Source organism: Myripristis murdjan, chromosome 3 (assembly GCF_902150065.1).
Source record: "Myripristis murdjan chromosome 3, fMyrMur1.1, whole genome shotgun sequence".
NCBI classification, from domain to species: Eukaryota; Metazoa; Chordata; class Actinopteri; order Holocentriformes; family Holocentridae; genus Myripristis; species Myripristis murdjan.
In genome coordinates this window covers 44,782,225-44,807,304 of record NC_043982.1, presented here as the reverse complement: position 1 = coordinate 44,807,304, position 25,080 = coordinate 44,782,225, and the positions used below count along the sequence as shown (strand labels likewise).

General features: G+C 41.3%; 1 protein-coding gene across 1 annotated transcript in view; it reads left to right on the top strand.

Moving 5' to 3' along the window:
* LOC115357255 (mucin-5AC-like) overlaps positions 1 to 20,873 on the top strand; it is a 68,562-nt gene extending 47,689 nt beyond the window's left edge. The window contains exons 28-48 of the mRNA XM_030048674.1: positions 1,190 to 1,231; positions 1,411 to 1,420; positions 1,518 to 1,730; positions 2,945 to 3,228; positions 3,559 to 3,730; positions 4,917 to 5,164; positions 6,745 to 6,928; positions 8,127 to 8,337; positions 9,825 to 9,988; positions 10,481 to 10,550; positions 11,423 to 11,544; positions 11,645 to 11,676; positions 12,276 to 12,444; positions 15,370 to 15,471; positions 15,631 to 15,671; positions 16,392 to 16,520; positions 17,371 to 17,469; positions 17,643 to 17,771; positions 18,579 to 18,618; positions 18,723 to 18,843; positions 20,502 to 20,873. Of these exons, the coding sequence (XP_029904534.1) occupies positions 1,190 to 1,231; positions 1,411 to 1,420; positions 1,518 to 1,730; positions 2,945 to 3,228; positions 3,559 to 3,730; positions 4,917 to 5,164; positions 6,745 to 6,928; positions 8,127 to 8,337; positions 9,825 to 9,988; positions 10,481 to 10,550; positions 11,423 to 11,544; positions 11,645 to 11,676; positions 12,276 to 12,444; positions 15,370 to 15,471; positions 15,631 to 15,671; positions 16,392 to 16,520; positions 17,371 to 17,469; positions 17,643 to 17,771; positions 18,579 to 18,618; positions 18,723 to 18,843; positions 20,502 to 20,709 (2,790 nt within the window). The 3' untranslated portion in view covers positions 20,710 to 20,873. The remainder of the gene's footprint in view (positions 1 to 1,189; positions 1,232 to 1,410; positions 1,421 to 1,517; positions 1,731 to 2,944; positions 3,229 to 3,558; positions 3,731 to 4,916; positions 5,165 to 6,744; positions 6,929 to 8,126; positions 8,338 to 9,824; positions 9,989 to 10,480; positions 10,551 to 11,422; positions 11,545 to 11,644; positions 11,677 to 12,275; positions 12,445 to 15,369; positions 15,472 to 15,630; positions 15,672 to 16,391; positions 16,521 to 17,370; positions 17,470 to 17,642; positions 17,772 to 18,578; positions 18,619 to 18,722; positions 18,844 to 20,501) is intronic.
* Positions 20,874 to 25,080: the final 4,207 nt, after the last annotated feature.

Here is a 25,080-nt window from a genome sequence, read left to right as displayed (position 1 = left end):
TACCACAACAACTAGTGTGCCATCAACAACTGCAACAGCAACTACAGCCACAACTGTAGAAACAGGCACAACGAAGCCAACAACAGCTGAGACAAGGACAACACAGCCAACCACAGTTGGAACCACTGGCCCAACAACTGCTTCCACCACAACTATTGTTGAAACTACCACTACAGCTGCTCCGACTTCAAGAGCCAGTCCTGAAACAACAGTTGTATCTTCCAGACCCACAGTGGTTACCACAACAACTAGTGTGCCATCAACATCTGCAACAGCAACTACAGCCACAACTGTAGAAACAGGCACAACGAAGCCAACAACAGCTGAGACAAGGACAACACAGCCAACCACAGTTGGAACCACTGGCCCATCAACTGCTTCCACCACAACTATTGTTGAAACTACCACTACAGCTGCTCCGACATCAACAGCCAGTCCTGAAACAACAGTTGTATCTTCCAGACCCACAGTGGTTACCACAACAACTAGTGTGCCATCATCAACTGCAACAGCAACTACAGCCACAACTGTAGAAACAGGCACAACGAAGCCAACAACAGCTGAGACAGGGACAACACAGCCAACCACAGTTGAAACCACTGGCCCAACAACTGCTTCCACCACAACTATTGTTGAAACTACCACTACAGCTGCTCCGACATCAACAGCCAGTCCTGAAACGACAGTTGTATCTTCCAGACCCACAGTGGTTACCACAACAACTAGTGTGCCATCAACAACTGCAACAGCAACTACAGCCACAACTGTAGAAACAGGCACAACGAAGCCAACAACAGCTGAGACAAGGACAACACAGCCAACCACAGTTGGAACCACTGGCCCAACAACTGCTTCCACCACAACTATTGTTGAAACTACCACTACAGCTGCTCCGACTTCAAGAGCCAGTCCTGAAACAACAGTTGTATCTTCCAGACCCACAGTGGTTACCACAACAACTAGTGTGCCATCAACATCTGCAACAGCAACTACAGCCACAACTGTAGAAACAGGCACAACGAAGCCAACAACAGCTGAGACAAGGACAACACAGCCAACCACAGTTGGAACCACTGGCCCATCAACTGCTTCCACCACAACTATTGTTGAAACTACCACTACAGCTGCTCCGACATCAACAGCCAGTCCTGAAACAACAGTTGTATCTTCCAGACCCACAGTGGTTACCACAACAACTAGTGTGCCATCATCAACTGCAACAGCAACTACAGCCACAACTGTAGAAACAGGCACAACGAAGCCAACAACAGCTGAGACAGGGACAACACAGCCAACCACAGTTGAATCCACTGGCCCAACAACTGCTTCCACCACAACTATTGTTGAAACTACCACAACAGCTGCTCCGACTTCAACAGCCAGTCCTGAAACGACAGTTGTATCTTCCAGACCCACTGTGGTTACCACTACAATTCGTGTGCCATCATCAACAGCAACTTCCTCCACCCTCATTCCAACATCAACAACAGGATTTACTTCAATTGAACCAATTACAGAAACACTTCCCGGTACTACAATTATTGTCACAACTGCTGCTACCACTTCACAAGTCGTCATCTCTGGATCGACTACCGGAACTACAAAAGAAACACTTTCTCCTGTCGTAAACACAACACTATCACCATTTACCACTGTTAGTGTTAGCCCTTCAACACTCTACTCAACCACGCCATGTGTCTGCGTAGTCAATGGGACAACGTATCATCCTGGTAAGAATTACTGTAATTTCATATTTGTTACATATTTTCTCCTGAAATCATTATATTTCTCAGTTCATTAATTCACGGATTGAAAATTACACAATTAAAAAAAAAAAAAGTTAAAAACATAATAAACAAGTGCAGTCTTCAGTTTTGATCACCACCATCATATATTTATCCACTGTCAGAATTTTTTCCTTTAAATGCTAGTATATTTGAATAATTCCACTTTTTTCAATAGGAAAAACACAAAAAATGAATAATTTTCCTTTCCTTATTATCAGAGTCTGGGATATGTCATTGAATAGCAACATTTATTTTGATACATTTTTCCTTTCTTTTGCATTAAAGAGATCTTCCATTGAAAGACATAAGTTTATCAATGATTTAGGCATTGAAACATATAACTCTTGAAATGTATAGAGTTGTCTTCAGAATTGCAAAGTCAGTCAATCTAATGCCTTAAACTCATGTTTTTAATGTGATGATTGGTTTTATGAGGAATTTACACAATATTCTGACATTTTCTGCACTGGTAACGCTGCTCATCCTGACTTTTTTTTTTTTTTTTGGTATATTATTGCATATCAATCAAATCTACATAACCTAAGCCACACAATTAACAATAACAACAAAATTATCAGTAGGATCTGTTAATCTGATTAACCCCAGGCTAACTACGCTGAAAAAGCTGGAAAAAGTTTTTTCCAGCAGGAGAGGGATTTGCCCGATATACACTCTGGATGCCCCTTTAGCCCATATAAACATTAAATCTTTTCTTTTGACAGAAACATTGACTATCCCCCGCAATACCAACATGCTGTTCCTCTAAGGCAATCAGAAAGGCAGCATTTTGGGTGACGCTTCAATTGTATGAAAGTTATACACACATTTAATGGTTGTATGTCAAAGTAAACTGTATATGCGGGATTAAAAATACAAATTCATATAAAAACTGCTTCTCTTATTGGAAATTCCAGACATCTGTGTCAATGTCAACCGTGTTAATGTATGACACAGAAGAAACAGAATATAAAAATCCAAATATCCATTTTTAACACAAAGAACACAGAGAGTAAACCAAAAAGCTCTCTTATGTCCCTGGTAAGGCCCAAGGGTTAAATGCAGTGTTTTTTTTCCACCAGTTTTCTTCATGTGTCATGCAGATTTTCATTTTTCTCCAATATGCCCGAACATTGTCCTCATTTCTTTCATTTACACAGGGGATAGGGTGTATAATGTCACTGATCGTTTGGGCTGGTGTTACGTGGGATATTGTGGAGCGTCTTGTAAAGTCGAGACAGAGTCTGTCCCATGTCCAACAACATCACCGCCCAGCACGACCGTCGGCTCTACTACAACACAGTTCAGCACCACGTCAGCTAAGAGTACAGTTTCGTCAACCTCAGTTAGTCCCACAGTGTCCTCCACGACGGCTGCTCCAACGCCAACAACACCACCATCTACAACTGCTCAAGACTGTAGTGACGAGGATCCACCAAGAAAGGTACAATAGACATAGAGCAAGGTTACTTTCCAAGAACGTTCTCAACATCTTATTTTTCCCGTTTGTGAAATTTGTAAATATTTCACTAAGTACCTGTTCACACATTTGTGTTTATCTTGGCCATTACAGTTAATCCTGTTGTTAGACTTGACGATAAGCAAGCTCATTATCCCTCAAAGCACCATTTGCATTACTGTTCAAATATACTTTAGGGCTGCCCGTTACGATCTAATAGAGTCAAGTTTGTTTGCAACTAAGTAAGTCAAACTGCATTTCTTTCCCACACGCCAATGGTTGTGTATTTGAGTAACTGCTTCCCTCCTCGCCTAGAATGGAGAGTCCTGGCAGATGGACAACTGCACCACAGCCATATGCGTCAATGGCAAGGTTATCAAGACCCCTGCTGCCTGTCCCACAGCTCCACAGCCCATCTGCGCCAACGGACGCAAGCTCGTCAAAGTTCCTGACTCTACTGGATGCTGCTTCCACTATGAATGCGAATGTAAGTTGTTCAGTTATACCGCAGAGTGCCCTGTAAAGTGCCAACCATTTCCTCTTTCCACAACGATGCACAGAATCAAATTTCCACCGAACATGCTTATGGTGATAACGGTTTGACATTTAATGAAAATACAGATGCAATTATTTAAAAAATGGATGCAAACTTAACTCTTTGGTGGTTGCCAATACTGAAAACATATTATACATCAATTATTCAAAGTGTTGTAACATTTTCTTTTTATTGGTTGGTTTTCATTCCTTAGATGGAAAACACACAAAGCAGCTGAAATGAGCTGAATTTTTGAATATTAGATCAAAGATTATTATTGACACACAGGGATCTCTTGCAGAAATTAAACTGTAGATGCCAAAGAAGGCATATGCTTTTATTAATGATCAGTTACGTGTCTTACATGAATCCTTTGTATTGATGCTGTTGGGAACATGTTTCAGCCCCACTTGCAGTACAAACAGGAGAAAATTTGGTTTTATCCCTTAAGAAATAACATAGGTAAACAGTGAATTTAAAAAAGATGGTTTCCTCATTCACCACTTTGTATTGTTAAAGAAATGTTTACCTGAGTCAGTATTTAGGCCTATTTATGCAACATACACCTGTGTGTAATTCTTAGGGATTTTACCTGCATGTTTTATTTTTTTTTTTTTTTTGCATTTGCATTTGCATTTGCATTTGTTGCATTTTTATTACATTTGTAGTGACATTTTTATAGCGGCATGTGATAAACAAACACAAACATACACAACTCAGAAAACAAAAACAAATAAATAAGTAGCTGGTCGATATGAAATAAACATTATAATGCAGTTAAAGAAAAAATTTTCTTGCTAGGGAGGAAAAAAAAAGAAAAAAGAACAAAAGCAAAAGACCAGAAGCATAGCTCAGATGAATATTCAATAGAAATAAATCAACCCATACAAAACCAGGAATGACATTGTGACTCAATCATAGACCATCACTATTCCCTTTCAGGCCCTTTCAAGTGGTTCAGAACGGGATGTTTTAGATTTTAGTGTGGCTGTTAATGTCACTCATTTATCTGTTTTGGATGTGTATGATGAATGTGTGCTGTTTTGTTGTTTTGCTTCATATTGCCCCTTTGGTGATTAATAAAGCCTATTTATGAGCTGAGTGGTAATCATGCTCCCTGTTTCTTGTCATCTTACAGGTGTGTGCAGTGGCTGGAGCAAATCCCACTATTTGACATTTGACGGAAAAAATTACACTTTCAAGGAGAACTGCTCCTATTACCTGGTCAAAGAGATCGTTCCTAAATACAACCTGACTATTATTGTTGACAACCACTACTGTAACCCGTCAGGCAGCTCCTTCTGCCCCCAGGCGCTCATTGTCAACTACGAGTCCGACGAGGTCGTCTTGACTCAGCTGAAGGATCAAGAAACGATAATCAACGTGGTGAGAAATCTCTTCACTTCCTTAATGGTTTGAAGAGCACTGAGGAAAATATTTGTCTTTGTGGTGGTTTGTGTGTCTAAATATGTTGTGCAGTGAAGGTTAGAAATGCTGCTGGACTTTAAATCAGACTCATATCTATAGAAGCCCATTTCTGCCAGGGGAAAAAATGTAAAAAAATCCCCATGGTAAGTCATAATTACAAGACAAAAAATTGAAATGATGAAAAAAAAGTCAAAATTATGAGATAAAAAGTGGAGATGATGAGATGACAAGTGTGCGTGGTGCATCCATGTGTACCGTGACACTGCCCAGATGTTTCCAGCTGCCACCTCAGCCACATCGCTTTGGTTCTTTCTCTTCATATTTTTTTCTGTTTCTCCCCTCAAATTCTTTCAAATGTGTGTTTGCTCGGTAAAATCACGTGAGTCGGCAGCAAATGAAGTTTTTCATGTGGTGTAAAGCCTCGTCTAAAATAGTCCTCACACACAACTCACACCGATGGCGCTTTTCCACTAGTACCTACTCGGCTCGACTCTACTCGGTTTGTAAGCTTTTCCAATTAGGTGGTACCAGATATTTTAGTACCTACTCGGCCGGTGTTCCAAGCGAGCTCAGTCGAGCTGAGTCAAGCCGAAATGTGACGTAAACACCGTGCAGGCCACTGATTGGACAGGGAGTGACGACACATGAGAGCGACTCCTTCACGAAAACCAAACCCGGCATTTTTAAAAGAAAACAGCAACAGCGATCGTGCGCATTGATCATCGCTGAAGTTGACAAAGTTGGAAAATGGCAAGCAAACCGGTACCGTGGTCAAATGAAGAGGTGGAGACTTTTCTGTGCTTGGTGGTGTGGCTGCGTTGCTATGACGACTCCACTGACGGCGGGGTGGTACTCAATTGTAATGGAAAACCACCAAAACCAAGACAAGCCGAGTAGGTACTAGTGGAAAAGCACCACAAGAGAACTCAGGCCAAAGAGCTGAGTGAAAGTATCTCATAATTTCAACTTTTTATATCATGAAAGTATCTCATAATTTCAACTTTTTATATCATAATTTTGTCATTTTAATCTCATAATACAAACTTTTTATCTTTTTATTTCATAATTTCGACTTTTTATTTCATAATTTCAGCTCTACTGCCTCATAATTTCTACTTTTTATCTCATAATGATGATTATGTTTTATTTATTTTCCCTGATGGAAATGGGCGTCCATACATATCAGTTAGTATAGTAGGCCACATTTGTTCAAATGAGACCTTCACAGGGGCTGGATTATCAATGAGAAACTGTGTGTTGTCTCATGAAAATAACTCATAAGTAGAATGCAGGTTTAATAAACGAACAGAAGGCAGCAGCTAACCCACTTTACTACTTCTATACTGCTGGCTGATTCGACTTAATTTATCATAATTTATCATTAATTTGTCAATTCAGCATCGAAACCTCTTATTTTCCTTATTACACAGAGTTGATAATAATTGGATGCAAATATTTAGATTGAAAAAGTTGATTTAATAATGTGTTTGTTAGTTTAGAGGTTTGAAGTCTTGTCTGATGTGCTCCCTGTCCTCCAGGTGTACGTGAACGGAAGGCGGGTCTATCCCGCCTACAGCAATGGTACCTTCATCATCACCAGCACGGACATGGTGGTCACGCTGGAGATCCCAGACATCGAGACCATGGTGGTTTACAGGGGCTCGTCTTTCAGCATCGACCTGCCCCAGTCGCTCTTCAGCAGCAACACCGAGGGACAGTGTGGTGAGCACCTCCTGCCTTTCCTCCTAAGATGAAAAAAGAAAAGCCTGTATTAGTCCCAAGACGGGGAGATTCACACCACACCTGCCGACAGTCCCTGTCCAGTTTCTTTGTTCATTTGCATCGTGCTCGCTCAAAACAAACAAACCACAGAAACCAGCAAGAAGCAAAGACAAAAATGGATTAGCTAACACCGTGCGTACATATGGTGTATATAGATATATTTTATTTTTACACATGCTGAGTTTCTTATTTCTGTATTTATTATTGTAATATTTTGTAGGATTAATGCACATATTGAGACTTAATGCACATAATGCATATCCTTTATTTGGAGAAATTTCTAAGGCACATATTTTTATATTTCTTATTTCTCTTTCTATTTCCTATCATTTAATTCCTCACTGGAGAATTTGAGCAACTGATCCAACTTTCCCCTCAGGAGTAATCAATATGATATTTCTGATTGTGATTCTGATAACAAACCACAACATGTACCACAACATGTACAAATGTAAAGTGACATGTACCAGGATGCATGTCGCAGGCGCAGTGTATTCAGAAAGTTTAAAGTTTATTTAATGTTTTCTTCAAATTTGCAAAAAAAAAAAAAAAAAAAAAAAAAAAGATTTTGTAAATGGCCATTGTTATAACATCACAAATGGCAGCATTAGGCCTGGTTATGAAATATTTCAGAGACACTGCCAGGTAGAAAAAATAAGATTAATTTAACCCTCCTGCTATATTTTTTTCATCAACTGGGGTCAGTTTGACCCTGAAATTTGAACCAGAAGTATGGTTATGTTACTCTTACTGTACTGTAAATGCACTGTACTGTAAACACCAATGCGTGCCAAATGTATCCAGGACATTGAAAAAATCATCATTTAATTTCATGTTTTCCTATTTAATGTCCCCATTAAATTAGGAAAAGTCATAAAATATGAAGCAAAAAAATCACAATGTTAATCATGAGAGATTTAGAGACGTTCAACATTGAATGAGGTCAAATTGACCCCAAAGATGATAGGAGGGTTAAGATACATGAGTGACATGATGATGAATACACACACACAAAACAGAAAAAAAAACAACAACATACAAGTACACTGTCCTGACATCCAAACCCAAACCTCCTCACCGTGTGACCAGACACACCCTGACGTCACCTCGCCCGTCTCTCTTGCGTCTCTCTTCCCAGGAACCTGCGACAACTCGCAGCAGAACGACTGCCGCTCGCCCAACGGCCAGCTGGAGAGCTGCTCGGTGTCGGCGGGCCAGTGGCGCGTCCCGGGCACATCCTGCGGCACCACCCCGCCGCCCCTCATCACCTTTGCACCCACGACGCCCCAACCAACCACCCCTACCAAAGCACCCTGCAGTCCTGATGTCTGTGGCCTCCTGACCAGCAGGTGAGGAGAACGAGCTCAACACGGCCACATGTAATTTCATTTTTTGACGGAGAACGCTCCAGAACAGCCAGCAGGGACGCTGGTCTCTGCCCAGATATGAGCACTTGAAACTTCCACCACCATTTGAAATTAAATCGTTGTCAGTGAAATGAGCCAGAGACATAAGTACTTGACTGAACACATAACCTGTAAGATAACTTAACATCATGCATGCGGTTAATATGGTGGCATGTTTGGTGTAATGTAGACATATAACCAGCAGTGGCAGGGTCACAGCTTGTTAGGCTGAGACGCAGAGTTTTTTGGGGAGGAGTTTTTATTTGCCCGCTAGGAGGATGAAGTCAGGGGGCGTTGACCTGTTTGCTGTAAGCATGTGGGCATGTCAAGCCCTTTGAGACTGTTAACTGTGATAATGTTCAGTTTGTGTTGACGTTGTGCAGAATGTGTCACTTTAATTCTGTGTTTATTACTGAGGTTGTAGTTTGCAGAGGTCTGCTACTGGACTGCATTATACTGAGAGGTGTTTCTAATTTTTTGTCCTCGCCAATTTATACACATGAGGGGGGACAGAATAGTGGAAACAGCTGTCAGTAAAGTGCAGCACTAACTATGAGCTCAATGCCAAACACAGAAGTGAATGAACACCTCTGTTACCGTGACAACAAGACAAGCTGAGCATTATAGGCAGCAGGAGAGGAAACTTTATGCTACAGTTGTTGGATTGGATTGGATTAGATTATACAGGTGGAGCTGATGAAGTGAACACTGAGTGGATACACACACTGACACTGCACATGTATATAGATCTGTTGTTTCCTTTCGTATTTTATTCCCTATTATTACCTTTCGTTGTACTTGTGGCTTTGACGCTAACTCGGTACTGCTGCTGAGTCATTTTGAATTCCCCCTTTGGAGGATCAGTAAAGGTCATTCTAAATCATGGTGAAATTGTCATTGGATTACCATCACACCTCACAGATACACAAAGATGATCTCAACAACCAGTGATGGTTAATTTGTTTGTTCTCAAAGATACAGACACACAATTCATGCAACAGCCAGCAGCCTACAGCTCCCCACACACTCCTTTTAAACACTTAACTCCACAGTAAATATGCTGTAAAATGTTCTTCCACACAAAGCAAATTTTGTTGTCATGGGCCAAAGTAGCATTTTTTTTAAATACTGTTTAAAGAAAACAGGGATTATCTTCAGGTTTCAGAGAGTTCGCACACTGTTCAATTAAACCTTATCATGTGATGCCAGTCTAAACACAGAGTTTTTCTAATGTCAACTCATCACACAAATGATATCGTTGAAGATGTGTTGAGTCTTGGCCTGTTTTCCTCGTGTTAATGGGAAACCAAACCTGTCAGATTCTGTTTGAAAACTGAATTTGGATGCTGTCCCGCTGTCCCACGCTGCTGATGTGAAGTGTTTTGGACGGTTTGGTAAAGTTTTGTCCTGCTCCGTGTGTCCTCCTCCAGCGTGTTTGAGCAGTGCCACTCCGTCGTGCCCGTGGCTCCGTTTGAGGAGGCCTGCAGGTCAGACAAGTGCAATGAGACCTGCGTCAGCCTGGAGGCCTACGCTCTCGAGTGCTCCAACAAGGGGGTCTGCATCAACTGGAGGAACGCCACCAGCGGACACTGTGGTGAGACTCACCGTGAAAAAAAACAAAAAAAACCCATCTCCATCTCAACAAATCATACAGTCTCATATTCAGTGTCCAAATCTTGTTTTTCTTCAGACGAGGTAAAACAAAATCTACCAGTGGGATTGAGATAATCCCACTAGTTTCCAGTGGAAATGTGTTGAAACAAGGTAGGATGAGGCAGATGAGCCACCAGGATCAAGAAAGTCACGCTCGATTCAAGAAAATTCTGGAAATAAATTGATTAGCATTGGAAACAAGGATTATCTCATCCCACCAGCAGATTTATTTTTTTACCTTGTTTGAATTAAAAGAAGATTTTAACACTTAACATTAGAATGACTTAAGATTGAGATTTTTTACATTCTTGTTTTAATCATATAAAGTCAGCCAGACTCCGTACTACAACATGCATGACAAATGAGTATTGTGTTGTTTCCAGTAGATTTTTTTTTTTTTTTTTTTAAATTCCAACATATTTTCCTCTAACAGAGCCCAAGTGTCCAGTTGACAAGGTGTACAAGCCCTGTGGCACTACTGTGGAGCCCACATGCAATGAGAGGTAAAAAAAATATGTCAGCAGTGTGACGTTCACAGACAAACAGCTTCAGGAGGTGCAGATTTGGATGTTTAGTCCAGATTTTCAGTTTTGCACGTTCGGAGGATGTGGTCCAAATCGTGGTCAGGACCCGGACACGGGCCTTGGACTCGTCTCGATCAAACTTTAATCTACTCCAGCCGCTGATGTTGTTAAAATGATACACTAAACAACATTAAAGTTAATGTCCATTAAATGTCGAGTATCTCTAGTTCATGGGAGGTGTCGTAATAATCAACATTTGAACAAACACCAGGAAGTTCTGGCTCCTCTGGAAATGCCTTTAGGATGGTTAGATGCCCTTTTTTTGCTCGGAGGAATCCTTTCTTAAAATCCCTTAACAGTCACTAGCCATTTGACAGTAAGTCATGAAAATATATTTTACCAGTGAAGTGAAGGTGCAGGGTAACACTGCACTCAGCAGGACAAGTCAGAAGCTGCTGACATTTTTGTTTTTGTCTTCTCTGTTCAAAGTTCTCCAAATCCAGCTCATTTAAAAGAGAGGGCTGTTCAGGAAGGCTGTTTGTTCAGAACCAGGTTTTTATTCGGTGAAAGCACCAATAATGGAAGTGATTCAGGTGCCGAGCGAGGACAGTTAGATTTTAGTGATGATCTAAATCTGGGATTTAATCCATCAGATGATTACCATTTTTATCCATAACTGAGAAACAGTGTGAAGTAGACACTTGAGTCGACATCCTAAAGTGTGTTTGCAGGGTCAAGAAATCAGTTTCACTTGAAATCCAAGCGGTAGGTGTGTTTTGGTTCATCAGGCTGGAGAATGTCTCAGTGCTGCTGGAGGTTTGTCTCCTGATCTGATGTCATGTCCACTTCAGGTACAACGAGAAGTTCGGGGCAGAGAAGGTGCCGTCCGGCAACATCACCAGGGAGGGCTGCTTCTGTCCCGACGACACCACGCTGTTCAACACCGTCTACGGCGTGTGTGTCGTCTCCTGCGGTAAGGAGCGATCCCTGCAGGCGCAGAGGAACTCAGTCCATGTGAGACGTTTAAACCGCAGCTACTAACCTAAAACTCTTTGTCTCTGTTTGGATTTCAGACTGCGTCGGCCCGGACGGCAAACCCAAACAGGTGAGAGCTCGGCCCGACACTAACAGAGTGTAATCTTTGTTTCTGACTGAGGTTCATATTTTCTTAAAGTTTTTTTAAATTTAGTTTTTCATTTTTATTTCCAGTTGAGTCTCCAGACTGGGTTCTCTGGTCCCAGTTCAGTTGTTGTTGTGTGAAAATGTTGAGTTGGAGTTGAGTTGTTGTTGCTGTCAGTGTCAGTGGGAGTCAGTGGTTTAATTCTAATCTGGCCGCTGTTTGTCAGATTAGCTCTTCACTTTGTGAAGGCAGAGACTCCCAGTCATGTCCATGTCCCAGTCTCAATAAACATCACACACACACACACACACACACACACACTCACACTGAGCAGCAGCAGCACTGAACACACTTTATACACAGCTTTATTTTATTTTAGTTTTACTAACAACAGTATCATTTCAATTTATTTTCATTTTTATCTTCTAAAATCTAGTTTTTGATTTTTATTTCCATCAGCAAAAATGTTTTTCCCACACCCAGTTTTAGTTTTTAGTTTGGTTTTGGTGAACTCTGATAACCTTGTTTTCTGAGCTGTCTCTCTCTCTCTCTCTCTCTCTCTCTCTCTCTCTCTCTCCTCCCAGCCTGGTGACACGTGGACGAGCGGCTGCCATCAGTGTGTGTGTGACAGAGACTCCATGAGCATCCAGTGCGAGCCTGTGCAGTGCCCGTCGACGCCCAGCCTGAACTGCAGCAAGCCCGGCCAGCGGCTCGTCAACAACACCGACGGCTGCTGCCCCAAGCTGACCTGCGGTACGCCACACACCCCTGCCCCCCCAACACACTCACTCACCGACGACCCCCGCTGCCAGTGACTTTACCCTCGAGACTCTCAATTAATGATATGAAAAGATATTTAGTAGTTTAGCTCTCTAGGAGTCATACTAGTTCAAAGCGGTGAGATTAAAGGTAGAATGAGTGGGATTTTCCTCCAAAACAACGTATAGAGTGTGTGTGTGTGTGTGTGTGTGTGTGCAGGGGCGCCACCAGGAATTTTGGGCCCCATGAAAAAAAAAAAAAAAAATATATATATATATATATTTACTCGATGATGGTTTAATAATTTTATATTAGTTTTTACCTATTTTTTGGGGCCCCTGTCAGGCAAGGGCCCTTGGAATTGTCCTAACTTTTCCCTCATATACGGCACCCCTGTGTGTGTGTGTGTGTGTGTGTGTGTGTGTGTGTGTGTGTGTGTGTGTGTCTGCAGAGACCCTGCCCTCTGCCTGCTTTTTCTTGTTCTGCTGAGCTCGGGACTCTTCTGGGCGTCGGCCTTTTGCAAAATTGCAGACGCAGAAAAAAGAACATTTTTAAAGTACACTCGTACATATTTTTGGGTTCATTGAATTAATCATTCGAAACCTGGGTAAAAGTCACTAAATTTCTTTAAAAACAGGCAGGGAAAGAGGTGATAGGCAAATTTCCAAAACAGTTACCAGAACATAATATAGTAAAAAAAAAAAAAAAATCAGGAAGGGAAAAACACCATAAAATTTGCAAATATGCTCCCAGAAAATGATCAGAAAATTAGAAAAACTTAAAGGCCAATTTGTAAAAAAAACAAAATAAAACCCAAAAAATAAAATTGTATTTATAATTTATAGTTATTGTAAATGCTATATCTAAATGTCAGACTGGTGATGTTAGATGAGATATCTTCTGTGTAAATGCAGTTAAAGGGAAATTAAACTCATTTTGTTAGGGACCCCCTGGGAGTCCTTCAAGGGCCTCTGGGAGTCCCCAAACCCCACATTGAAAACCACTGGACAAGTCAGTCAACGACAGATTATTTAATGCATTAATTTCTCTCTCTCTCTCTCTCCCTAAACACTGAGATTAATCGGAGCGCAGTGTTTTCCTGTGGATTATGTCTCAGGCCTGTTGATGCAGAAAACAGGTTGACTTTGTACATTCAAGACAAAGCAACAGAGTAAATTTAGTAAATTATTTAGCGTAACTTCTTAAATAGGTCCGTATTCTGGCATAGAAAATCAGATAACAAGTTAAGACAGTCTTTTTTTTTCATTTCGTTGTTCCTAATCCCTCCCCCAGCACAGCCTGTGTTTAAACTCAGGCCTTTCATAACATCAACTAGTTGACAAATTGTTCTGGCAAATCACTTCTTACTCAACCCTGAACTTTTGCTCCCAGGTCATCACTGTTTAAACGTGTTCATGGACGACTGCAGCAACAAATTTGGAAACTCCCCGTGCACGGGCTGATATAAACCTGGAGGCGCACGCCCGTTATTGGGAAAGGTTGAAAAATCCTCGAGCAAAGCAGTTAAAGTGAACCAGCAGCTTTAAGCTGATGAGTTCACTGACAAGTTGGTAAAATCAACACTGAGAGAAGCAATAATCCACAATTTATCTCACAATATAACACCTCCATGACTGTGTTACTGCAGTTATACCGGTTTTGTTGTTCATTTGTTTTGTTTTGTTTTGTTTTTTGTGATTAGCTGCTGTGAAAAAGTTTCTGCAAAAAAAAAAAAAAAAAAAAAATAGTGTGGGGGGGATTTGTAGGCCCTAACTGTGACGATTCAGGCCCATAAATTAAAGTAATAACAATTGTAACATTAATAATACTATAATAAGGTACAGCTATATCTCCCTCCTGTATATCCTCTTCTGTAAAGCTTGCTACCTCACACACACACACACACACACACACACACACACACACACACGCACACACACACTAGGAGCTGACGCTTGGCTTGTTATCTAAAGAAAGGTTGTTTCATGGGGTTTCGCCTCTCGTCTTTATCCTCCATATTTGCAAAGTTTAAAGCAGCCTCTTTGTGAGTTAGAAAACTGAGGAGACAAATGTATGAAGTTGCTTTGGTGCAAAAGACCCGTCAGCTGTGTGGTTGGCCAGGCCTCCAGCCTCTGGTGCAGGTAAACACAAACCCAGAGCTCCTCTTCTTCTGTGGTCGCACCTTTCTGAGCGCATTGTGCTGATGGCAGTAAACTAAAGAGAACACGACTGTGCAGAACGATGGTCATGACTGAGCACCAAAAGAATGTGTTCAATTTTTTTTGAACCTCCGGCGGAGTGTGTTGTCCCCCAGGTTTTAGGTTATTTTCCTCTATTGTTTAATTTGTTCATATAGTATTTTTCTACATTCCTTGTTTATAATGTTTTTGCTGTAATACATGAAATTTCCCCACCGTGGGACTAATAAAGGAATATCTTATCTTATCTTATCTTATCTTATCTTATCTTATGGATTTTTTGTTTTTTATTTGATAGCCACAATAAAGAGAGACAGGAAAGGCGAGAGAGAGAGAGAGAGAGAGAGAGAGAGAGAGAGGGGGGAGATTTGAACCCAGGACTCAGCCTTAACAAGTAGTACGCGCTCCACCAGGTGAGCCACTGGAGCACCTTACAGGTACAAAATCTGAGAAAGGTGGCCACCTCTGAGTTCTGTATGGACCTTGTAAAACCTTTTATATTGTCAATTAATATTTTAGACACCCTCCAGAATTTAACCCCCCACCCCCCAGGCTGCCCTGTAGCTCCCACCCTGCTTACAGGTATGGTAGGTGAGCAAGGCGGAGGGATACAGAAGTGCGGTCAGAGGTACCGGTGCTCATCAGGATGCCTCTGAGCCAATCAAAATGCGAGCCCAGGCCTGACTTCAGTATGATGTCATGATGTTCTCCCCTCCCACAGAGTGTGACGTGGATCTGTGTCCTGACCCCATCACCTGCCAGCCGGGCTTCCAGCTCAACAGCAGCAAGACGGACGGCGACTGCTGCCGGGCGTATCACTGCGGTACGTCGCCCTGCACCCGCCCAGGGGACAGAGCGTGCAACATAAAGCCCTGTCTGTCTCTAAAACTCTTAGGGACTGTCTTTAAAGTGCTTTCCCTGTCCATCGACTGTCCTCACCTGCATCAATGTTAACCTGCTCCTCTCCTCTGCTTGTCTGCAGTTCCTAAAGACGTGTGTGTCCACAACAACACGGAGTACCAGGTGAGAAAAACACTCAGGATCCATCAGAGGTTCATCATACTCTGCGCCCATGAAATATGATTTGCAGTAGGGCTGAACAATTAATTAGTCAAATTGTAATCTGAAATTTGCAGCGTGGCCAAGCGCGGCATCCAAATCACAGGAGCCGTTTTTATATAAAAGTAAAATGTGTGACAAAACACTGTTGTTAATAAAGTTTTGTGGTGCTGCAAACTGTATTTTCAGGATCTAGGACAGCGTATTTGTTGGGTACAGATGCCAGCAAAAATGACATCATCAATCATCATCATCATCTTCATTTTAACAGCTTTTTCAGTGATAATGACAATTACAACGCAACCATTATCACTCCTGCTAAAAGCATGACTCAAATGACAATCACAATATCTGTAAAATTAACCACAATATGATTTTTTAACCATATCGCTGATGCCCTTATTTGCAGTGTCTTCTGTTCATGTGATTTATAGTTTATAATTTTTATTTATTTACTTCTTTATTTACAGGGATCTTTATTTTGTATGTAAGAGACAAAACCGACGCCATGCAAACAGTTTCCAGCCTGTGTGTGTTTGTACTGCAGGAAAACTAAAGAACATGACAGAGAGCTGCTGAAATGTGAATAGATCAGCCCTGAGGAGGCAATTTGAGTGTGAAGATTTCATCAGTGTGTGTGTGTGTGTGTGTGTGTGTGTGTGTGTGTGTGTGTGTTTCATGCAGCCGGGCTCCAAGGTGCCCACAGATCCGGACTCCTGTAAGGAGTGTCAGTGCAGCAGCAGCAAGAACTCGAGCACCCAGCTGCACATCGTCACCTGCAAACCCATCGTCTGTGACAAGACCTGCTCCAAAGTACGCTCACACACACACACGCACACACACACATCACATTTTACTTACCCAGGTGCAGCAGTATAATAAGCGTAAGCTCATGTATATACAGTGTTACTTCTAATATTTTGCTGTGAAGGCCCTCAAGTCCTTGCTTTTTTCTTTTGATGTTCTTCAAATTTTAAGCAGTTTGGGTTATTATTATTGATAGACAGCTGTCCCTCGCTATAACGTGGTTCACCTTTCGCGGATTTTTTTTAGTGTAATTTTGCATGCTTTTTTTTTTTTTTTTAAAAACAGGGCATTGTGTTCTGCGTCCTGATTGGCTAAGGGACTGTGTCGACCATTGTCAATCAATCTCCTCCGTGCCGTGTCTCCTGTACAGTACAGAATGCGTTCATTCTATAATACTGGACTTATTTTTCTACGAAGGTTTGAACTTTGAGAGTGTATAAACAAGAGAGAAAAGTGAGAAAATGTTAATGCCTGTCTGAGAAAAGTGTATAAAGTGTGTAGTGAGGGGTTTTACAGCCTTAAAACATCTAGAATAATTGTAAAAAAATAAAGCTGACTACTTCGCGGATTTCGCCTATTGCGGGTTATTTTTAGAACGTAACTCCCACGATAAACGAGGGACCACTGTAGTCAGTAATAAGGAATCAAATCAAAGACCAAAACAAAGTAGAGCAGAGGAAATATTTTGTACAATTACAATAAAACACAAATATAAGACGAAACCTCAGTAAGACACGTCCTATTTCAGCATAGGAATTACATTCTGTGCCAATAGTGTGTGTGTGTGTGTGTGTGTGTGTGCGCACAGGAAATTTGAACTGCTCTTGACCTTTAACACACTCTGTGTCCTGTGCAGGGTTTTGAGTACCAGCCGGTGGCGGGTGAGTGCTGTGGGAAATGTGTTCAGACCGCCTGCATCATCACACTGCCGGACAACACCACAGCCGTCATCCAGGTCAGTGTGTGTGTCTGTGTGTGTGTCTGTGTGTGTGTGTGTGTGTGTGTGTGTGCGTGTGTGTGTGCGTGTGTGTGTCGGACAAGCAGCACATCTCAAACACACTCTGATGTCTCTGCCACGCAGTAAAGACCCAGAAACAGGAAGCTCAGTCGTTTGTTGTTCCTCTGCAGGTGAACCAGACCTGGTCGCCCCCAGGTGAGAAGTGTGTGAGGTACACCTGCACCAACAGCAGCGGGCCGCCGATCCTGGAGAAGTCAGAGACCGTGTGTCCGCCCTACGACCCGCAGCTCTGTGTGCCCGTGAGTCTGCTCAGACAATCACATCACATGCTGTACCTTTTTAGTGCCACCAGGGGGTGAACTAGGACCTTTCAGACACAAGATTTTTTCCCCTCCTGTTAAGTTTCAAGTTTCTAGTTTATTTCATTTATATGACAGTGTACTGGGGTCGCTGTTGGCAGAAAAAAAAAAAATAAATAATAAAAACTCTGAGTTTTCGAGATTAAAGTCATAGATCTGAGAAAAAAAATCACAAATTTATGAGAAAAAACTTGAAAATTCTAAGATTAAGTCACAAATTTACAAGGAAAAAACTGTGAAAACTCGGTTTTCTTACACTGAGAGATTATCCAAGTTTTTTTTTTCTTGTAAATTTATGACTTTAATCTTGAAAAGTCTGAGTTTTTTCTCAGAACATTACCTCCTTCCCCCGCTGCGTATTTTTTTTCTCTCCACAGTGACCCTCGAACGCCGTCATATATTTATGTATCACCTCATTTGCACCAACGCGCTTCACAAACACAATAAAAATCATTACAGTCGGCTTAAACAGAAAGTTATGTCACCAGACTGCCTGATCTCAGGAATCTGAAGTCACTGTTTGCGTTTTAATAATTTAATACACATTTGTTAGAAAACGTTTGATGCTTCAGTGAGGTTGAAGCGGGAGATTTCCCCAGCCGCTCCAAACTCCTCATGTCTTTGAGGAGCTTCACCAAGTTTGACGCGTTTCCCTCTGCAGCGTCACTTTGGGGTTTTAACTGGGTTTATAGACTAAATGATGGATGGAATGATGATCGACGATGAAATGTGCTTTTGTTCTTCCAGGGCACAGAGACGAGTGACGCCGCCGGCTGCTGCATGACCTGTGAGTGGATGAGTCCTGTTAGAGATGTGACGCCACACACTCTCTCAGCTGTGTGTGTGTTTCCTGAGCTGCAGTGTAACTAACTCTGAGTGTGTGTGTTGCAGGTAAGCCGAAGAATGTGTGTGACGTCCAGAGCAAGCCCGCCGTCATCGAGGTGGACGGATGTGTCAGCCCCAACCCCGTCAACATCTCGTCCTGCGTGGGACAGTGTGAGAGCTCCTCCATGTGAGTGCAGCGCCCGCCGCCTCCTCGGCGCCACCTGCAGACCAAACTGCCCAATACTCAAAATTCATACATTTGATTTGGGGTGTGCTCAACTTGTAAAGCAGAAGTGAAAAAAAGAACATATGTTGAAGATGTACAATCAGCCTGGTTATCATTATTATTGTTATTATTATTATTATTATTATTATCGGAATCTGTCGAAAAACACAGCAGGCAAACTGCTGTCCAAATTATTGGGACCTTAAATTACAGTTTATTACAGTTTATACAGATTTATTACTGTTGATAGAGTTATATCACTGTTTGTTATTGTTTATACAGTCATATTATAGTTTACAGTTATATTACAGTTATATCAAAGTGTAAACTGTTATAGTTTATACAGTTATATCACAGTGTATGCAGTTATAGTTTATACAGTTATAGTTTATATAGTCATATTACTGTTTATACAGTTATATCACAGTGTATGCAGTTATAGTTTATACAGTTACATCACAGTGTATGCAGTTATATTATAGTTTATAGGGTTATATTACTGTGTATTTCAGTTTATACAGAAGTGGAATGTTAAGCCATGTGGGTGCAATAGTGAGATTTACAAATCCTTTTCATATGCAGGCTGGGTGATATGGACAAAATCAAAATATCAGAAATATCACCTGATATTGATATTGCATGGATGACTGTTGGTGCTTTCATTAGATTATTTACACACAAGAGATTTTTGATCGACAGTCATTAGTCATGTCGACAGGATGAACCAACAAGTCGAGGCAAATATCAGAGGAGCTGCAGCAGAAAAATGCGTCCCTTCACTGGAACGCTGCCTTTAACACCAGGAACAGACATGGTCATTAAAAAAAATCCCTGCAGCCTCATGTAAATTGAGAATATTTAAAATTTGGGGTGTTTTTTTTTTTTTTTTTTTTTTTTTTTTTTTTGATATAAAAATGAGTGGTACATCATAAAAACTGGTCTGTAAAGGGTTAAATATTCAATTTTATTGATTGAATTTTAACAGTAATGGTTGGACTGAACCTCAATAACATGCCCCCCCAAAAAAGAAAAATCTGAAAAGAATAATCCTTTTATAAGTTATACCGTCAGCCATCATGAGGACTCAGTGAGTCCTTAACAGGGTGAAAGTTATTTTTTACTTCAATCTTAAACTACGTAAAAAGTAAAAATGCATAAAAACGAATATTCTCCACAAACACTGCCGGACCCCAGGCAGTGATAGTCAGTTAAAGAAAATTCCCTCCAGCCCATTCTAACTTGGATTTTTGAGTGTTTTTTTTGTCTAAAAATGAGTGGTACATCATAGAAACTGGTCTGTAAAGGGTTAATTATTTAATTTTACTGATTGAATTATAACAGTAATGGTTGGACTGAACTTCAATAACATACAAAAAAAAAAAAAAAAAGAAATCTGAAAAGATAAATTCATTTAGAAGTTGTACCTTCAGCCGTCATGAGGACTCAGTGAGTCCTTCACAGGATAAGTGGATGTAATTTTAAACAGGGTACAAGGGTTAATATGAACACACTGCCCGGCCCAGGACCTCATGTTCAGCTGCTGCCTCGCTTGTCATAACGCTCTTCATCAGCAGCAGGCGAGCTGATGATAATCAGGCTGTTTTGTCGTTGTCCTGCAGATACTCGGCGGAAGCGAACAAGCTGCAGCACGACTGCGAGTGTTGCCAGGAGACCAGCAGCCGGCAGGAGCAGGTGGAGCTCACCTGCGCCGACGGCTCCACCCGCAAACACACCTACATCATCATCGAGGCCTGCAGCTGCGTCACCAGCAAGTGTGTGCCCGGCTCGTCACCAACACCGGCCCCGCAGCGCCGCAGGAGGCGCTGAACACACACACACACACACACACACACACACTGACCCCTGACGCCCACTTAACTGAAGCTCTACAAACACTATGCAACAGAATGTAATGTGTATCAGTGTAATTATTTATAACATATGTACTTCTAAATTGTGACCTTACAGCACTTTGTCAACGTCACACTTAATTATTATAATGTTCTGCACTGTAGTTTAACCTGTCTTGTAGTCTTTATTAAAATATATTTCTGCGCACTTAATCCTTGTGTCTTCATTCTTACTGCAAAACACACGAGTCCATCAGCACGAAGCAGCAGGCAGCAGGATGTCTTATCGTCTGCAAGCTGGCATGAACAAAGACAACAAGAGCAGAGACTAAACGTGATGAAGCAGAAAGTCAAACTGCAACATGTGAGCAGGCCACGTTCACACACACACACACACACACACACACAGGCTCTCTGATGACACACTGATGAGTTTGGAGCAGCTCTGCAGGATATCTAAAGAAAATAAATAAATGCCACGTCATGTAATTTTAATTAGTTTGCTCTTGAGTTTGAACAGAACAAATTGCAGCCGGTGACACTTTGATGGCCTCACCGCTGCAGCCTCAGACAGCCTGGTAGATAGATAGATAGATAGATAGATAGATGGATGGATGGATAGATAGATAGATAGATAGATAGATAGATAGATAGATAGATAGATAGATAGATAGATAGATAGATAGATAGATAGATAGATAGATATACTTTATTGATCCCAACCAGGGAAATTCTGGAACTGGTGACAGACACCACAGCTGAGTTTTTTGGTGTTTTTTGGTTTTGTTCACAACAGCAGCAGACAAAGACCAAGTCCCTCCTCCGAAGGCGTATTAGTGCCAATATACAGGGTGTCCATGAAGTCTCTTTACAATTTAACAAATTTATTACAAAAGCAAATGAATAGACAAATCTGTGGAAATTATTCCATAATGAAGAGTAGATATTGAAGTTTTTTTTTGCCTCATTTAATCCACCTCTATATGGGCACCATTAGCTGCATGAACCACATCAAGACAGGACTTGATTTCTTGCCGTGTTCGCTGCAGCAGAGCCTCATCGATGGTGACAACGGCATCAGTGATCTTTAGCTTCAGGTCGCTGATGTCCGATGTGATTAAAGACTTTGATAACCACTAAGTACAAAGAACAAATCTGATTAACATATCTCATCAATTGCTTTTGCAATAGATTTTTTAAATTGTAAAGAGACTTTGTGTACATGTACATACATGTGTACATGTTTATATGTACATGCACATACAAAATAAGTTGCGTTTCCTATGTTTTGTCTTTTCCTACAGTGTTTCTTACAACCGTGTATTAGTGCTATTGTATATAAATATATATATCCACACACACACACACACACACACACACACACACACACACACCACAACTGCAAGAATAAAAGCAATAATAAATAAGAAAACAAAGGAAAATAAAAAGATAAAAGATAACATACATGAAAAGATCACATCACATAAAGGCATGTCTGTGGTACTTGTGTCTGACAGCCTTTGAGCTCAGTTTGAGGTTTTTCCCGTCATTTAATCCTCCTGTTATGTTCAAATTTACAAACATCTTTTATGTTTGGGATCAGTTTGATCCCAGCAGTTTAAACCTCCACAAAATTATTAGAACTAAAATTGTTACCAAAGTTTATGTGTCAGGTACTTTATGTTTCTTTGTTGACGACCTAAATAGCCCTTTAAATAAAACATAACTTATTAAAGGCCGAGGCAGAGCGAGGCAGGAACGGGAGAGCAGGTTTCTCCGGTTGAAGACGATGCAGGGTCGACGGCACACAGAGCACAGAGCTTGTGTCTGGTGGGGAAGCAGCTTGTATCTTGGCCAAAACTGCAGTGGAACCAGTCACACGAATGCGGGTGAAGAGACAGGAGCCCTGCAGACTGAGAACTTTAGTTTTAGACTGCAGGAGATTTAATTCACAAGGTTTTTTTCTATAAACAAATGAGGTCAGTCAGTCGTAGTAGTGTTAATATTAGTGGGAGTTACCGCAGTGGCAGTACTGACGCTACAATTTTAATTATCTTTTGCTTGAAAGACACATGGGTAAGGAACCAACTAACGTTTCTTATCATAAATAAGAAATAAGAAATAAATTATAATAAGAAACTTCAAATAAAACTTTTTTTTTACTGTCTTGCTCACAGTTGGAGCAAACTTCCTGAGAATCTGAGAAATGTGCCGACCTTCAACTACTTTCAAATCCAGGCTTAAATCTTTCTCTTAAACTGATGCGACCTGTGGATCGCTGAATGTTAGGTTGTGGATTATTGAATACTTTTAATTAGACACTTTATATTTCTCCTGTGCAGTTTGTACTTTTTCTTATTTTTCCATTTTGTTCATTTTAATTGCTGCATTTTTAATTTTTCTTTCTTTTCCTTTGTCTCTGTGCTGTTAAATGCCCTTTTATGCCTTTTGTAAAGCACATTGAATTGCTGTTGTGCATGAAATGTGCTGTACAAATGAACTTGCCTTGCCTATAATTACCAAATAATCATCCTCTTCCTGTCTTTGTCGGTTTCATCACTTTAATCAGTTATGTGACCTGGAATAAACAGCAACATGTCAGTGCGCTGCTGTAGAGCTCGGTTGCCTAAACCTCACCACAAACAGATAAAGTTGCGCAGAGCAGGAACTAAGATAATTGCATCACTTAACATCCTCATATGAATAAGCAGAGGGGTTTCAGATGGTTTTCATAATTTTCATAATTCCTGAATTGTTTGATAATTTGGCCAATCCCCTCATGGAAATTGCCGAGGGGAAGTGCACGAGGCTCGTGTTTCATTAGTCATTTGAACCGGGCCTCGCCCAACTTCCCCAACTTATGTAATAAATATACTTTCTGGGCTTGACATCATTTGTTTCACAGCTTTGGTGCAAAATGTAATAATTTTTGACCATTTGAGAATAATAAAAATGGTCAGTCCCTCCAAAATACCACATTAGGACACCAAGACCTTGAGGCGAATGGATGTCAGGGAGTCCGCAGAGGCACTGCAGAGGGGTCGTGTTGAGCGTTCTCTTGTGGAAATGTGTCAGAAACTCTCCTTCACTGTCAGTCCAGCTGGAGAAGCAGAGTTCCTCTGAACGGCCTCGCTCTCTAGTTTGTGTCTGTAAAGTTTGATGAGGCTGTGATTCTCCTAGAGGTCACTACAGGTCATTTTCTACAGCGACGTCCAGTTTGACAAAAGTCTGTGCCTGCAGTGAAATGGCTGCTATGGGGGCCAACATCATCACACAGGAATCAAATGTGGCTCCTTGAATCCACAAGAGTCTCAGCTTTCCAGTCAAAGCAACTGATGCAGCTCCAAGACTGTTTAGGCCCCAGTCTGCACACACACACCATTTTACAACAGGCCACAAGAACACATGTGGACTGCAGGCTTTGGGGCCCAAACTGCATGGGATTAGCAGAAGGTGGGCGTGTCTGCAAAGGGGAGAGAACCCATTTTCATTCACACAGCTGGAGGTCAGAGGTCAAGGGACGCTGCTGGAAATGGCCGTCCCAGATTTTCCCTCACCAAAATTTAGCCGAACTTTACTCTGGCTTTAAAACTGAGCTGGTTAAACATGATGTTAGCCTGTTACAGTTTTTTTCGATTGCTAAAACCCGTTTTTCAAAACTGTACGTTTTTTTCAAAACTGCACACACAAAACTCCAAACATCACACACAAATTGCTAAACCCTGGCATCCCTTTGCAAAACAACTCTTTGCCATCAAATCTCTTAACATGTTCACAAAATGGAACTCGTGTTTTCATTTGGTAAACACAGCCATATTTTCACATGACACACACATACCATTCATTGAATGAACACAACTAAGCTTTTGGCATGTACAGAACACTGAAGTGCAAAATTGAAAACACAATTATAGAAATCATATCATAGACAAACATAAAACATCACACAAATTTTCAGACAAAACATTTTATTTTTAAACGTTTCCCATGGTTGAGCACATGGTCCAATACAGTAGCACAAATCTCATTGGAGATTCGGATTCTCCTTCTTCTTTCTCTTGCTTCTCCTTGTTGTCCTGCTCCTCCTCTTCCTCCTCTTCCTCTTCCCCCTCCTCCTCCTCTTCCTCCTCTTCCACCTCTTCCTCCTCCTCCTCTTCCTCCTCTTCCTATTCCTCCTCGCCCCCCTCCTCCTCTTCCACCTCTTCCTCCTCTTCCTCTTCCTCCTCGTCATCCTCCTCCTCTCATTCGTACCCCTCTCCTTCTCTGACTGTTGTCTCTGTTCTCCATTGCTCATCAAACAAAACAGAGGGTCAAACCTCCTTTTATGCTGCAGTCCTTGATTGCAAAT